Consider the following 17,108-nt stretch of genomic DNA (forward strand, 5'->3'; position numbering starts at 1 on the left):
CTTATATAAGGTAGAAAGTAAATGTTAAAAAGATCTTGTAGCATATTGGTTTAAGCTTCTTACTATTACTAACCCTGTCACAAAAATCTCACCTTTCAACTCTAAACCATAATGTAAATTAATTAACCATAGGGATATAAATGTATATTTACCCTTTAATGAAACTTATTTTTGTAATTTTCCTAAATGGAGGTTCTCTTGGTGAAAAAAAACTAAAAAAAAGCATAAACTGGTTCACAGATTATAACCCCTTATAAAACTCAGATATTATAATGGCTTATAAAGTGTTTCAAAATTAGTGATAAGAAAATAATGTATTTGAAACAAAATTAATATATTACACATTTATATTGTAATGCATAAGGAATTTATAAAAAACAATGCATTAGAATTATGAAAATTCACTTATAACCCATTGTAAATTAAACTCAGTTATATGATATTATAAGGGTTTATAAAATAAGTAATAAGAGTTTATGAAACAAAAAAATAAACAATTAGTACATGCTTATAAATTTATAAGTATTTAATCAAGACTTATAAAAATGTGTCACATAACAAATATTACATTGGAGCCCATAAAAATACATGGGCCTTTTTTTTTACTAAAATAATGATATATAAAGACCAATAGTAGAAAACGCGTTATGCGTAAGGAGATGTGATATGGTCTAGTGGTAAGATGAGGTGCATTAATCCTTCAGTTTATCTACGGGTTCGAGTCGAGATTCATACAATTATCCCGCAGAAAAAATCATCATCATCATCACATTGTTTGTAAAACAAATTGAAGACAAGATTTTTGAATGATAATGTGAATCTTTTCCCATGCTTTATCTACCACGTCTACTAGAAAAAGATGATAATTTTGACTTTTCATATCCATATAACAAAAACATGAAACATGTACATTAAAAAATAAAATTTATAACCCATTATAAGACTTTGATTAAACTCTCATGTATTTATATTAAAGAAAGCTATATGTACTTTATTGCTAACAAGACTATTTGAAGGAGAAATAAGACTATTTCTTATACGCATATGTTGTATACCAGATACTTCATCAACTCTATGAATGTTGTTCCATTCAGTTTCAGGGTGTGTTTGTGTTCCTCTCTAAGAAATTAAACATGGATATATATATATATATATATATATATATATATATATATATATATATATATATATTTTTTTTTTTTGTAACAATATATTTTCTTTTATAAAGCATTATAAAACCAAATCCTTATTTAAATTTTTTTAATAAGTACGTCACAACAATTTATAAAACTTTATAATTATGAACATTAAGGTAAGAGTTTTGAAAAGTACCTCAAATGCATTACTACTTCCAACAATAGGCGAATCATGAGTACTAGAAATTTCACCATCTCGTGTCTGAATCATGTTTGACATAATCAATGGTAATATTTGTGCTCCTCTCTGAAACATAAAACATAAAGCTAGTAATGAATCTTGTACACATATTTTATAAGGTTGTTGTAATCATTAAAGTTGTCATAAATACCTGAAAGAAATTTCTACTTCCAGCAATAGGCAAATCATAAGTAATTAAAACTTCATCTCGTGTCTAAACCATATTTCATATAATCATTGGTAATATTTATGTTTCCCTCTGAAAACATAAAAACATAAGGCTAAATATATAATAATCTTTTAAATTTTTTTAATAAGGCCTTATAAATATAAACGTTGTAATAAATACCTCAAGGAGGTTACTATTTCTAGCAATATGCAAATCATGAGTAATTAAAACTTCATCCCGTGTCTGAATTTCAAAACATTGGTGATAATTGAGTTCTTCTCTAAAACATAAAAAAAAAACATAAAACTAATAGTCATTCTCCAAAATACATAATTATTTTTATAAGGTCTTATAAATACAAAAGTTGCAATAAATACTGGTAGGGCATACTTCCTACAATAAGCAAATCATGAGTACTACATACTACCTTGTAAAATAACTGAAAACTCTTATAAACGAAAATGTTAGCAAAGAGTTTCATGTAGTTACCTTAATGGTTACACATAGATAAAGGCCTCCATTCTCTTGAATTTTGTTCATACATGATGTTACTTGATGATCATTCCTAATAAATACTGGAGGAAGCTATTTTGAACCAAAGTTTAATTTTGAAGGTGAGACATAGCTAAAATTTACACTGTTTTTGTTGTCATGAATTCTAAAATCTTCTAAACAACCCCAATCAAATCATTGTAGATGATATCTTCATGAATCATGCTAAGAGAAGATCTTCGTTCATCATCGACTATTTAATCCCAGTTAATTCCATTTATTAGTTTCCATTCTCCACATATAAAACACATTTCGATCATCATAATCTTACTAGGATGCTGGCTCCGCGCAAGCGCAGGGATTTAGTTGTAATTTGTAAATGATGTTTTGGTATGTCATAGTGACACAATAGACAAAGTTACAGTATCTCAAATTATACCTTAAGGAAAAATTACGTAAAGAATACATCATAACATTTGAAATCAATAAAACTTTGATTATTGTTTATTTTCATAACTTTTTCCAAAGTGGAATTGGAACATCGAGTTTTTGATATATCAAATGAGAAGCCAAAATCTATAATATAACAACAACATGAAGCATTTCATGATAAAAAAAACATCTATATAAGCTAAACTTAAGATCTCATTAACCTTATCCATTTTGTTCCCAAAACACTGCTTGTAAGCAACAAAAGTTGCTTTGGACTGGTAACTACTGATAGTTCCTAATATGTACAGAACATGATCATGATTTGAGTGTTTTTGTCATAGCTTCACGTAGCATTAACCAATTATATTGTAGCTTCTATGTTAACCCTTTGTTAAATCTGAATGAAGTTGCCAATGATACCAGCAACTGTGAGTTTTTGTACCAGACTTGACCTTTTAATGAGACAGCTAGAAGACAAAAAAAAAATCAAATTTGAATCAAATTTGATAATTGAAAATGTGTGAGAAAAACCTTTGCAAGACCAAAAAGGCACAGATGGAGGGATGAGTCAAAGAGAACACTAAGCTTTCTTCACAGCAATCAAACATGATCACATTTAGACTTAACCACTTACCAAGCAAATCACATAAAATTGTAGCCTTGTATGCCGCATTCCGCATCTCTATCTCCTTTAACGCTTTCTCCTTCCTTTCCTTACTCTCTTTTTTTTCTCCAAACTCTGACTTATGTTTCATGCTCCGGTTTTTTTTTCTTCTCTACCTCAGGCTCCTTCCTTGGAGGCACAACTATTTTATCCTCCTAATCCACCGCTGCTTCACCTGACTAAGTCCTAAAATTAACATTTTAAAAAAATCCAATTAAAGTTTTGAGATTTTGACGGTGTCTATGGATCTCCTACCAAATATTTACGAAATCGGGCATTACCTTGAAGAATCTGTCGTTAGTTTCTCCTACATCTCCAGCCATTGGAAAGCATCACCAAATGGATCCGAGACGAAATGGATCCGAGACGGCGTTTGGATGGATTCATTGTCTGCCAAACATGATTGTACTGCTTTGATCGATGTAAAGCCCACTCGTATAAATGTTGACGACGTCCTAGAGCTGATTCAAACAAAGGCAAATATGTTTTTGCCATGATAAGGGTATGGATTTTACGATCTGAGGGAAGAGTTATAAGGGTATAAGTAGGGATCTAGATATCATCGAGCCGGAGGGGGGATGTGGAGGGTCCGTGGGGATCTTGAATGGAGGATTTATGGGAGAACATTGAAGTACCAACACTCTCATCGGAGGCGTTATGCGGGAGGAGTTGGGGGGAGAGGAAGAGAATCGATACGGCGATTAGGGTTAAGGAGGATGAGTGATTTTTTTAAGAGAAACGGGATCGAGACGACGATATAACACGACCCGTATCAAGACCGGCTCTGGATTGGGCTGCGAAATGGTTTAAATGGGCTGGGAAGGTAACTTAACTTTTTTATTCCAAGCCCAGTCCGCAATGACCTGGCAGATTGATTGGTGGGAAATATTTATGCCCATGTGACACCCCTTAAAAGCTCCAAAATTAGCCTCTTTTATATAGTAGTGATATGGGGATAAGAGAAGGAAAAATATATTCAACACAAAAGTACTCAAAGCAGGAATGATCAACAAGATATATCAGAAAACGATAATATATAACACTGTGTTCTTCATTGATATATATTTATAAGGTTTAATAAATTTGAGATTTAAAAACTTCATGAGAAAATCTTAGTCTTCCTTCTCAGAAACTGACAATCAAGCTAAAATTGCAGAAAGAGACGAAAATCACCATATATTATCCTCTCACCTTTGTTACGCGTTTGTGGTGAGAGATCTTGTTCGTTTGAGCTTGTAGTCTTCATCAAATCTCGCCGGAGAACTCGGCAACGTCGTCCAATCTCGCCGGAGAACTCGTCAGCGTCGTCCAATCTCGCCGGAGAATTCGTCAGAATCTCGCCGGAGAATTCGTCAGAATCATCGAATCTCGTCGGATTTGATCACCGAAGAGAATTTGATAGATTTTTCAATTTGGGAGCTCCTTAAATCGTGGGAGAATGAAGCTAGGTTTATTTTTGATTAGTTAGGGGTACAATGGTATTTTACCTATTAAATTTTTAATGGTAAAGTTGGTTAAGGTATAAATGAAAAGTGGTACAAGAAAAGTAGTACTTTTGACAAATTCTCAGTACTTTTTCGCAACGGAGCTCTCATGTTAAAAGTTAGAGCGGTTAATATTGTTTATACCTTTAATGAATAATATATATATTTGCTAAAAAAATAAAAATGAATTTAATTTTCTCATAAGATAAGTGATTAAAATTAATAATATTAAGAATTATCCAAAATTTAAAAAATATATTTTAAAATCAAAAGATAATTCTTATATATATTGTGTTCATATCCAAAAAAGTATTTTAATAAAAACATAACTAAATATTGATTTTATATAATTAAAAATATAATTTTGAGTGGTTTATAAAACTTAGTTATTAGTAATGAATATACTGTAAACCAATTTTCAAAATATTATAATACGTAAAAAATTTCAAATGAAAACATAAATAATAAATTATCGTTATATTTTAACTAGTAATGCGTATATTAATAAGTAATTAAAATGTTTAAATTCGCGTGGGCGGACGAAATACCTATTGAAAATAAATATGTTTTCAACTAAAACTAATAGCATTTAAAACTAAGGCTTACCCCAATCCTAAACACATTGAAAGCTGACCTAATAAAATATGATTTTTAACGTTAAAACTCCTCAACTAAGTTTGTTTTGGGCAAAAAAAATACAAACTAAGTATTTAACGAAAAAACCTCTAAACTAATTTTATTTAATGAATTAAACCCTAGCAGATTATAATTACCATTACTACCGGTAAATATTTAGTTTAGAGGTTTTTACATTAAGTAAACATAGTTGAGGAGTTTTACAATTAAAAATAAAAAAAATCAAAATTTTATAATATTATCTAAAAATTAATAACTTAAATTTTCAAAATTAGTATTTTTTATTTTATTTTTTAAATATATGAGTTTGATGTATTTTTAACATCAACATTATATATGTATAAATTACAAATATAAAAACCCAGAAAATATAATAAAAATTATCTACAAATTGGCACAATGTTCTCTGCTTACAGTTAAGGTCCTTTTATGTTTCTTGGGTCAAAATTAAAAATTCTCAAATTACTATTTGGGCACAATGTCTCTGCTTTTTTTATTCCTTTCAGTTTATCTGGGCAAAATGTAAAAATTCCAAAATACTATTTGGGCACAATTAAGGTCATTTTTTAATCTTTTTACTTAGTGGGTTCGTGGAATGATGTTATTTAATCCATTGTCACCATGTTTATCGTTAGTTATATATCTCATGTTCTATGTATCTAATGCTTGTTTGTTTTTCGATGCTTGATAAAAAGTCTCTGATCCAAGCTATGGCATGCTGCACCATGTTCCACAAGTGTGCCATGGACCCTTTATGCTACTCTCATATCGAACTTAGAGACAATAACGTTGATGATGGAGTGGTGCGTACCATGATCCGTCGTGCTGGAAACGAACTCAGGTGATGTCACATTTTGTGTATTCAAGAACCATATATGGTAGTTTCTCTACTGGTTTTGTTGAACTTGGTTTTTATGTATGCAGGTCTCTTCAACTTGGTCATGTTGTCCCAGCTAGATCTACAACGTCTCTGCTTACAGAATCTTGTCTTCACCCACTATTTGACAATAATTCTTTCATTGGGTATTATTACCTTATTGTTTCAAACGTGCACATCATACACAGAGTTTGGTTTGGCATGTTTCTCACTTGAATCTTTGTTTTTCTTTTGTTCTGTTAACGTGTGCATTCAACTAGGAATTGCTTGAGAAGCGTACACCTTTACAATCTCAAATCTACGTATGAAGCCGGTCTCGCTAAGATATTAGCTTGTTCAAATATCACTGATTTGAAAATTGTTGGACAGTAAGTTTCATCCTGCTAATTCCTTTTGCAACATTCTCTCAAGTTTTATAGTCTTTCATGTTTCGTGTAACAGGTTCCTCTCTAATGAGATATTCAGCTCGTTCACAGCGAAATCATGTCGCAGGGTAGAGCACCTGTTCTTAGAGGCCCGTGGTATCCAATGTAAAACTTTTCAACTCTTAAGCTTTCTCTTCTTTTACTCTAGGTTTGTTTACTCAAGCTTTACTTTATTTTGCAACAGTTGGATCAATAATAGTTTCAGGCTTATTAGACCTTGTGACCACCATCCCAAACTTAACCTCTCTAACGCTCATAGGTTTTGGATTAGATGATGCAACAGCCCATTCTTATCGAGGTATATGGCTCCTTTAGTTTTGGTTACCAAAATGCAAAGCTGGATTTGGGCCAATACCAATGAAACATTGGCCTTGGCTCCCAAAAAAATTGTAGGTTTTTTACATATGTTTAGGCTCTGAATTATGGAAAAAAAATTTATGGGAGAGTTCTTAAGAAATGTTTAGTCTCCAAATTCTCAGATCCGGCCATGCTTAAATGTCTTAGATACTTTTGCAGGGTTCTCATAAACTGAAATACATGAATCTGTCTAGAACATACTTAATCAAGGGCCGCTTTTTGAGGTTCATATTTTGCCTTAAAACAAAACGTTTTGTGAAGTCAGAAAATATATAATGGCTGAAAAAATTTCTTTTGATGTTAGGGACTTGGGACAGAGCATCAAAGACAGTCCACTCGAGACTCTAGTATTGCGAGATTGCACTTCTCTAAAGGAGGTAAAAGATCATCAACCCATAGAAGGTTTTTGGTTGCTTTGCTCCATCTCACACTCGCTTAACCTTTTGACACTTCAGAAAGAAGTTTTGCAGTTTCTGAACTCGCTACTCACAGGAAAATTGAGATTCATACGACACATTGTAAGTTTGCTATAAGAATATTGGCAAATATCTGGCAGATGACAAGTTTGTTTACTCATAATCGCCTGTCTTCTCCTGCAACAGGACGTTTCATATATCCATGGCTTAGTTTGTGAGGGTGGCAAAAAATCTGACAAACCAAAGTAACTTTGATATTTATTTGTATACTTTTCATTTTTATATATATGCCATTACAATTGTTGTTTGTGTGTGTTTTTTTTTAATAGCTTTCCTCTGGAGAAGCTGAAAGATGAAAGACCAAATGTCAAGGTTCCTTTGGTTTGGTTATATAAATGAAACAGAAGTAATTGAACTAACAAATGAATGTGTATTTGTTAAATTCAGCTCAGAAAGACTTTTGCGCGGCATTTCTTATGCCAGCAGTGATGATGAGGATGCATGGATTGTGAACGATGATGAGATGGAAGACTTTATTGTGGATCAAGAAGATTTTCTTTGATCACTAGATTAAGATGTTGTTAATTAGTAGATAATTAACCTACAATGGTTAATTGTATATTTAATAGCATCGAACTTTAGACTACTGAGTGAGTAAGTGGCAGGAAAACAATGATATATATATAGGCTTTTCTATGTGGGAGGAAAACAATGACTTCCTTAATTTAAACCCGAACGCAGCGAACGTTTGAAATCAACTTTAAACGCAGCGAGCGTTTGAAATCAACTTTAAACGTAGCGAGCGTTTTGTAAGTGTGCCACAATAAACTGAGCCCTCAGTCCCTATCACTCTCTCTCCACCTTTAGTAGTAGCGTTCTCGCTAGTCTCAGTCCCCATGGAAGCTCCATACCCTAACAAGAGACATCGCCGAGACCTTCCTTGTGTACCTTCTTCTCCCTCAGGCCCAAGTTCCCTTCCTAGTGTTCCCGATTTCAACAAGAGCCATGTCCATCTGATCATTTCCTCCCTCCTCTTCTTACCGGACTTGCCTTCGCTATCTATTAGCCACTCGTTCGATCGAGCGATTGAGAAACTATTGGAATCTTCTTCCGACGATGATCGTATCAAAGAGCGTGGATTCCGACTCAAAGAGCGTGGATTCCGACTCGCCTCGCTTCGCTTCTTCATGAGTCTACGCAAAGGTGCGCTCAGAAACACGCCGCTGAGCACAATTCCAGTTCATGGAAACTCCCTCCTGAACTCACCATCAAGGTAACGAAATCTCGCCACTTCATGTGCATCTGAAGCTAGAGACCTTGTTTTTAGGGTTTTGTTACTGTCTTCTCTTTAGGGATTGTTTGCGGATTGTGAGTGATTCTCCATTAATGTACGTAGAGCAACTGAGGATTATTAGGTCATGCATGTGAATGATTTTCTGTAGATGTTAGCTATTTAGGATTCTTAGGTTATGCATTTTAATGATGTTCCATTGATGTAAGCAACTTAAGATTCTTAGGTTATGCATTTTAATGATTTCCTACTGATGTAAGCAATGGAATATGCTTTTGAATGATTTTCCATTGATTTTTTTCGGTATATTGATTCTGAGGAAACGTTCTTTTTTGTAATGGATTATTCAGGGTCTTTTCGATGCTTGATGCAAAGTCTCTGATGCGAGCTTCAGCTTGTTGCATCATGTTTAAAAAATGTGCCATGGACCCTTTATGTTACTCTCACATAGACTTGACAGCCGGAAATGCTGGAACTGGAATCGTGCGTCGTATGATCCTTAATGCTGGAAAGGAACTCAGGTGAGATGTTTTGTCTTCAATCTTCTTAGCGCCCCTTCTTTCTTATTAAAGCGTCTCCTTTTTCTATTTGTTATAACTTGGTGTATCTAATCATCTCTTTTGGTTTTGTTGTTGCATGCAGATCCCTTAAAGTTGGTTGCCCCGATGAATCTACAAAATCTTTGCTTTCAGGATCTTGTCTTTCCCCACTATCCCGTAATCGTGGTTTTCTTGGGTATTCACTTTATTACCATAACTCTATTGGACTAACCATACATAGAAATTGGTTGGATGAGTTTCTGTGGCCTTGTATCTTCTAACTTCGTTTTTTTTTTCTCCGCTCAACAAGGAATCTCTTGAGAAGCCTACACATTTACAATCATGGATGGTTGGACAATACGTACTTATGTCGTGCCTTGTCAGTCTGCTCAAATCTAACCGATCTGAAGATTGTTGGATTGTAAGTTTGGCCGTACATGTTGCTTACCATATTACTAGATAGTAACCCGCGCTTTGCGCGGAATAAGATGTCTATATTAATGTTGAAATTATATATTATGATTATGTATAACATAAGGTATATTAGATAGAACTAAAGGTATGATTGTTATTAGAGACGAAGCCAGAGACTTTTTATAATGGGTTCACTAATATTAAAATTTAATATATGGTGTTTGTAAGTTTGAGAAGAACCTTTGAAAAATAATTTTTTTTGTATTTCGCCTATCACGTTCTAGTAGTTATGGACTTAGGGGTTTAACACATAAAATCAAAAATGTGGATCAATAACATATTATAAGCAAAACAATAGCTGCCTGAAAGGAAAAAAAAAGTATAGCTTTTTTAAATTCAGAAAACATAGTTGTATAATAAAATAAATTGAAGGTTATTTGACCTTCTAAATTATAAAGGTTGTTCCCGATGCGACCATCACGTGAGACTCGTTGGTGGTGAGTGCTCTGCTAAATGCATGAAAGTAGGTATGGAGAAAAGGGTTCTTTCATTAACACGTGGCATCGTACTAAAGTTTCATCGCTTTGTCGTCTCTACGGATCTATCGACTTAAAGGCGATAAATCAGATGGGTTACCGATTTTAACATAAACATATAGAGGAATAACGAATCTTTATTGATGCTATGATTATATTGAGAGGACTGATAAATCAACTAATCGAACTTGAAGCTGAAGGTTTATCACATAAAAGTGATCGTCGAGAAAAGTATAGATGGTATAAAGTTATTTTAAATGAATGTTAGTGTGAACGCATTAAATTTACAGTTTTTGTGAGAAACGTTCTCTGCGTGACACCTAAGCATTTTACTAAATAAAAGCTTCTCGTGAAGCCACGTTATCACGTCACATTCTTTGCCAATAAACTTTAAGGTAAGTTTTAAAAATGATTCTACTTTAATATATAGGGGATTTTATGTTTGAATTTCATGAATTCTCTCTTTTTACCTTCTTTTAATTATATATGCTTTCTATTATTTATTCATTTATTACTTTTTATGTCTGTGCATTTTAGAACCTAGCCGACAGAATTTATGTATTCAGTCATCCAAAGAAATTATATCATGGACTAACAAGCGACTTAAAAGTCTATGGCTGAGCTTCTAAAGTGATGAGCTTATCATGTTGTTGGAGTCGCTCTAAGCAAAAATCTGGGGAAAATAAAACTCTTTCAACGTTCAGTCTCATGGATCCTCCGACGAGCCCCGCTGCCCAAAACCCTAGCTCTCTCCACTCCGATTCGATCATCTCATCGCTTCTTTCGTTTCCCGCTTCCACTCCGTTCTCCATCGCCTGCTCCTTCGATCGTGAGCTCGAGAAAGCTCTCGCCTCTGCTTCCGACGACGCCTCAGTTCAGGATCGTCTCCTAAATCGAACTATCCAGCTCGCGTCGCTTCTTCTGGACTCCACTGAACGATGCTTCCGCAAGAGAGCTTCTGCTCACAACTCCGTTGCCTGGGTCCTCCCTCCCGAGCTCACCGTCAAGGTAAATCAAATTTGATTAGATCTTTCTGAAAATAGACTAATCAAATTGAGGATATGTGTTAAGCTTGGATTGCTTTTTTTTTTTTAAAAAGGTGTTTTCGAAGCTTGATACAAAGTCTTTGATGCAAGCGGCTGCGTGCTGCACCATGTTCAACAAATGTGCAATGGACCGTTCATCTTACGCCCACATCGACTTGACTACAGCTGATAATGAAGTTGTGTGTACCATGATCCATCGTGCTGGTAAAGAACTCAGGTGAATTCTTTTTATTTTATTTTCTTGTAACTTCTAGTATATAACTTAGGGCCGGGACTTATTACCCGGATTGTGATCCGGATCTAAGATCTGCTCCGAAAATAGGATATCCAAGGTGCCCAGATCCGGATCTAGATAGTAAATTCTTAGATCCGTATATATTGTTTTTAGGTCGGATATCCGGATCCAAGTACCCGCGGATGCCGGATAGTATAATATCTAGACGGGGATTTCCGAAAGGCACGGATCTGGATATCTTACTGCATTCAATAATGTGGGATTACTCACTCTTTTGGCTTTTGTTATTTGGTCTTTTTGGTCTATGTTTATGCTTGTAGATCCATCAAGCTTGGTCATGTTACTCGGCGATATGGACCTGATCCTGCTCCTACTTCAATTTGGTTTAATGGACCTTTTCTTTCCTCACTGGCCTATAATAATGGTTTTCTTGGGTATGTCATCATCAGAAATTTGTTTTTTTTTTTTTTTTTATGTTTAGATAGGGAAGAACTAGAGCAGGAAAAATATCCCAATACAATCTCATCATGCCTTGTTATTCCCAGAATCCATTTGTTTATGGCTACTGCCTTGGGAAGATAAGCCAGCGGCTTTGCAATATAGCTTCACTAGTTTCCTGCTCAAGAAATATTCATTTAATCTTCTGATTTGCTGTCATATTTTGTTTTTTCATTCAACTAGGAGTCGCTTGAGAAGCCTACGGCTTTACAATATCAGATGGATGACCTCTAGTTCCTCATTCGAGGTGTTCTCATTTTGTTCGAATCTCACTGATCTGAGGATTGTTGGATCGTAAGTTTTCTTAGTGTGGCTGCTTATTTATTTTTGAGTTTATGGAATTTCTTCAGGTTCCTTTCCCTTTGTGCAGAATATTGTCATCTTCTGTTCTTTAGGTTGTTTTGCTATTTTGAATGTCTGTTAGTTCTTTCTGCGACATGATTGATAACTTTTTTGCATTACTGTGTGTTTCATGTGGCAGCAATTGTCCATTTAGGCAGCTATTTATGACCCTGACCAAAAAATGTCGTCTGATAGAGCACCTGTGCTTGGGGACCTATTTCCCCCTAGGTAAAAGCTTCTCCACTAAATCTCGCTGTGGAGCTTATTGTTTTGTTTTCTCAAGCTTGCCTAATGTGTAGTAGGTACAATGGACGCGTCAACAGTTTCACACTTGATAGAGTTGGTGACCAAGTCCCCCAACTTAACTTCTCTAACACTCCTATGTTTTCAACTAACCAACGAAATGGCCCGGAATCTTGTTGAGGTATTGCTTCTATTTGATTTTACTGCTATTTCTTCTGGATTACCGTCTATGCTTCTATAAAATACCGATAATATCTGGAGGTTATTTGCAGAGTTGTCGAAAACTGAAGTACCTGAATTTTTCCAGGTCGCCTAAAATCAATGGTCATTTTTTGAGGTGCAAATACAAAATGTTAAATAGGGCAATTTCATCCAAACATCGTTATTATCATAATTTCAATATTGCTGCTGGTAGGGATTTGGGGAATAGCTGCAAAGAGAGTCCACTCCAGACTCTAGTAATGCGCAACTGCGTTAAACTAGAGGAGGTAAAAGTTTTGAGTTGTTACATCAGGTCTTGCTTGATCGATCCTTACACTCACTGACCTTGATGTTTCAGAAAGAAGTCTTGGAACTCTGCAACACATTACTCAAAGGAAACTTCAAATTCATTCGTCACATTGTAAGTTTTTCTTATAGAAAATTATATTAGCTTTGTTTGTTTTTAATCGTCCTCTTATTGGTTTGCTCACTCTTATAGGATGTTTCAAGCAATAACGGCTTAGTTTCTGATGATGGCCGGAGATCTTACAAACCAAAGTAACTGATTGATCCCTTCATTGTTAAACATCTTAACAACGGCTCATTGAGTTGTGGTGTGTTGTAGGTTTCCTGTGGAGAAGCTGAAAGAAGAAAGACCAGATGTGACACTTGTGGCGGATTTTCCATTAGAAAGGTCTTCTCCATCGATTACTATCATTAGGCTTTTAAAGTAATTTGATCAGAGAATTAAAATGCAGGTCAGGGAAGCGTTATCATGTCGGGGTTGAAGGGGATGACGAAGAACTGAAGGAGATAGAGATGATGGAAGTCGAGAACGATGAAGAGGATGATGATGACGACTCGTCTGAGGATGATGATGACGACGTTTAGCTTTGATGATTGGAGGAGTTGTTAATCAATCAATCGTGGATATATCCGGCACTGACCGACCTTTTGTACAACATATAAATGCTCTGCAAACCTCCAAGAAACTCCCTCCAAAACCCAAAGCTCTTTGTACGTTGCTTGTCATCAAACCCTAAGCTACATTGCTATGATGTTACTTTTGTTTGAAATGATCTTCTCATTCCTTTTGTTTCCTGAGTGGCCTTGGACTTGTATTAGCTGTCCTTTGATCGGGCACTTGGTAAAGCCAACTATCTCATCTGCTTCTGGTGATGATGACACAGTTCAGGATCGTCTCATCGATCGTGAATCTCTTCTTTTTTTTTGGTAGGATGCAAGGGACAAAAGCTCCCTACTTTTTATTAAGCAAAAACTTCAAAGACAACTACATGCAACATTTCCGCGTTCTAGCTATCTCATGGAAATCCTCCGATAGCATAGAAGTAACATGCTCCGGAACCAACTCAAAGAAATGTAAACCATAAGGTAGAGAAAACGCATAGTTTGCCAATCCATCGGCTAGACGATTAGCCTCCCTATACACATGAGATATTTTGACTATCCAGTCTCTTGATATGAAGCCATAGCACAAGCGTACTAGGAACGACAAGGGATGAGTATCATGTATCCCTGTCTTTAGAAAACCCACCACACTCTCCGAATCCACCTCCACTTCGAGCCGTCGAATACCATTGTCCCATGCTATGCACAGTCCATAATAAACACCCCACAACTCTGCTAAAGGGGCGGAACAAATGCCAATGTTAATAGCAAAGCCCCCTTTCCACCTTCCATTTTCATCTCTTATCACCCCACCTGCTGCCGCCAGCCCCGGGTTCCCTTTAGAAGCTCCGTCCGTGTTCAGTTTGCACCATCCCGACATTGGTCGTGTCCATGTGATTTGTCTCTCCATTCACGCCCCAATCACCTGTTTGTGCCTCTGATTGTTATTCGCTTTTATCACCTCCTGGGTCTTATCCTTAACAAACTGCACTCTGTCTCTACACTTCCCTGTTTCACCGAACACATACCCACATCTCCACTTCCAGCACCACCACACAGTAAGGGCGAAAAGCGTTGGCCATTTATCTCCACCAGGCGTTGAGTCTTGCGCTAAATTTTCATATAACCATTCTAGAAGTGGCTGGTTACAGAACCTTTGATATCTGCTTGGTGCCATAAGTCTCCTCCATATTCCAGCAGCTGCCTGACAGTCTCGAAGGGCATGAAGAATAGTCTCATTACCGTTCCGACATAGCGTACACATGCCATTATCACTCATATGCCTTCGTTTCCGCTCCATATTAGTCATGATCACTTGGTGTGAGACCAACCATAGGAAGACCCTTACTCGTTCTGGTGTCATAACACGCCACACTCGAGCAAATAAAGCTTCCATGTTCGGTCTTGGTAAGTCATCTCTTGTAAGAAAGGCATACGCTGATTTCACAGAGAAGATTTCATCTTTACTTTCTCCCCAAGACATTCTGTCTCTAGCTCCAGTAACCTCATCAATGACGACCGAGGCGAGCCTAAGTCGATTTTGATGCGATATATACGGTTCAATTTGCTGTACTAACCAACCCACTCCCTGTTGCCATAAATCACGGTCTGTTGCCTCCAATATGGCCTCCGGAATCGCGACGTTCCTTAAACCCTATAAGGGTTCATTCAATAGCCAATTATCCTTCTAGAACCGGACATGAAGCCCATCCCCTAGTATCCAGGAGACGCTTGGAACCACGATCTGTCTGATTCCCAAAATCAAACTTCTCCATGTAGGCGACCAATTTCCTTGAGCAACCAACCACGATGTTTCATATATCTCGCCCACCCGAAACTTTTTTCGCAGGATTTGAACCCATAAACCATCCTGTGTGTTAAGCAATCGCCATCCAAGTTTAGCTAGTAGGGCTATATTCATTCCTTTAGCTGACCTTAAACCAAGCCCACCTTCTCTTTTTGGTTTGCATATTCTCTCCCAAGCCACCATGTGTTGTTTTCTGTTCCCTTCTCCACTCCCCCAGATGAAGGACCTAGCAATTCTATCCAGCTGTTCCAAAGTCGACACAGGGAGAGCTATAGAACTCATTATATGGACCGGAATTGATGCGAGGACAGACTTAGTGAGAGTTATCCTACCCGCCATACTCAGAAACCTCCTCTTCCACCCAGCCAATTTAGATGCAACCTTCTGAATCACTTCTCCAAACGTCTCTTTGTTGATTCGCTTCTGTAAAACAGGCATTCCTATATACTTTCCTAACTCCTTTGTACCTTTAATGCCACTCTCATTACTTATCGAGTTAGCTAGATCTCGATGAACATTCTCGGAGAAGAATATTAGAGATTTCGCCAAACTAACCTTCTGGCCAGAAGCTTCACAGAATCTCTCCAAAACCTTACGTACCACTCGAATCTGTGATAGTGATGCTTCAGCAAACAATATCAGATCATCCGCGAAGCAGACATGTGATAAGGATGGTCCGCCCCTAGATAATGTGATTGGTTTCCATTCCTTATTGGCCACAGAAAATTCGATCTGGTGACACAATCTCTCCATGCATAGCACAAACAAGTACGGAGACAACGGGTCCCCCTGTCTCAGTCCCCGTTGGGGCGTAAACGCTTTTGTTCTCTCTCCATTCCATAGTAGACTCATACCAGGATTCGTAACACATTCCATAATCCATTTAATCCATATATGTGGTAGTTTCGCAGCATAGAGAGTATCTTCTAGAAAATCCCACCTGATGCGATCATATGCTTTTTCAAGATCCAACTTAAGCAACATCCAGCCTTTCCGTCCTTTCTTCCTCCTCATGGAATGGACCGCTTCCTGAACCACAATTATATTGTCAGTACTTAGCTTCCCTGGAATAAAGCTCGCTTGTGCTGGGCCTATTAGCTTTGGCATTAGCTTCTTTAATCTCAACACCATCGCTTTTGTTATTGTCTTGAACAAAACATTGCATAAGCTAATGGGACGAAACTGCATAATCTTTTCCGGTTTTATAACTTTTGGTATGAGAACTACCATTGCATCATTCATGCCCTCCGTTAGGACTCCGGATTCAAAGAAACTCAGTCCACATCGAGTGACTGATTCGCCCACAACCTCCCACGAGTCTTGATAAAAGACCGGCTGAAAACCATCTGGCCCCGGAGCCTTATATTTTCCCATCGATCGAACCGCAGATTCCATGTCTACATCGTGAATCTCTTCTATCACATCAAGTTGAATATAAACCTAGTATTCCAGATTTTATATTTGAAATAAAATATTACTTATCATTTATTGAAATTATATGTATATATATATATATAAATATATATATATATATATATAAATATATATATATATCTTTCTTTTTCTTATAGTAAACAAACTAATTTTAATATTATTTAAATTTCATCAAAATATTTATTATGATTAAAAAATTTAGATGCTATACTATCAAATATACATTTAAGAGAATTAAATAAGAGGGGTTGCTCAAAAAAAAGAGAGAATTAAATAAGAGTATT

The 17,108-nt window shown here is 36.2% G+C and overlaps 1 protein-coding gene and 1 long non-coding RNA gene across 5 annotated transcripts; both read left to right on the top strand.

Moving 5' to 3' along the window:
* Positions 1-6,245: 6,245 nt before the first annotated feature.
* On the top strand, positions 6,246-9,330 carry LOC106443784. Its single transcript, XR_007320727.1, has 4 exons — positions 6,246-6,854; positions 7,073-7,137; positions 7,218-7,290; positions 7,369-9,330. It is a non-coding gene; the product is annotated as an uncharacterized LOC106443784 (long non-coding RNA).
* Positions 9,331-10,664: 1,334 nt separating this feature from the next.
* On the top strand, positions 10,665-13,774 carry LOC111204484 (F-box protein SKIP17). Of its 4 annotated transcripts, none has more exons than XM_048751059.1 (12): positions 10,665-11,117; positions 11,209-11,372; positions 11,711-11,824; positions 12,072-12,182; positions 12,370-12,458; positions 12,533-12,654; positions 12,746-12,810; positions 12,889-12,961; positions 13,033-13,095; positions 13,174-13,232; positions 13,300-13,368; positions 13,433-13,774. In XM_048751059.1, the coding sequence occupies exons 1-12, from the start codon at positions 10,743-10,745 to the stop codon at positions 13,563-13,565; spliced, it is 1,437 nt and encodes a 478-aa protein (XP_048607016.1). In that variant the 5' UTR covers positions 10,665-10,742; the 3' UTR covers positions 13,566-13,774. The 4 variants fall into 4 exon arrangements, with proteins under 4 accessions (XP_048607016.1, XP_048607013.1, XP_048607014.1 ...); XM_048751058.1 differs by having other exon boundaries at positions 10,681-11,117; positions 12,530-12,654; XM_048751056.1 differs by having other exon boundaries at positions 10,678-11,117; positions 12,530-12,654; positions 12,746-12,961.
* The last annotated feature ends 3,334 nt before the right edge of the window (positions 13,775-17,108 follow it).

This window comes from Brassica napus, chromosome C3 (genome assembly GCF_020379485.1).
Source record: "Brassica napus cultivar Da-Ae chromosome C3, Da-Ae, whole genome shotgun sequence".
Classification (NCBI taxonomy): domain Eukaryota; kingdom Viridiplantae; phylum Streptophyta; class Magnoliopsida; order Brassicales; family Brassicaceae; genus Brassica; species Brassica napus.

Excerpts from the sequence above, each read along its gene's own strand:
- LOC111204484 (XM_048751056.1), top strand. The coding sequence starts at position 10,743 with ATGAGCTTATCATGTTGTTGGAGTCGCTCTAAGCAAAAATCTGGGGAA. Across the intron at positions 12,655-12,745 it reads TGGCCCGGAATCTTGTTGAG|AGTTGTCGAAAACTGAAGTA; the intron begins GTATTGCTTCTA and ends GGTTATTTGCAG. Across the intron at positions 13,369-13,432 it reads GCGGATTTTCCATTAGAAAG|GTCAGGGAAGCGTTATCATG; the intron begins GTCTTCTCCATC and ends ATTAAAATGCAG.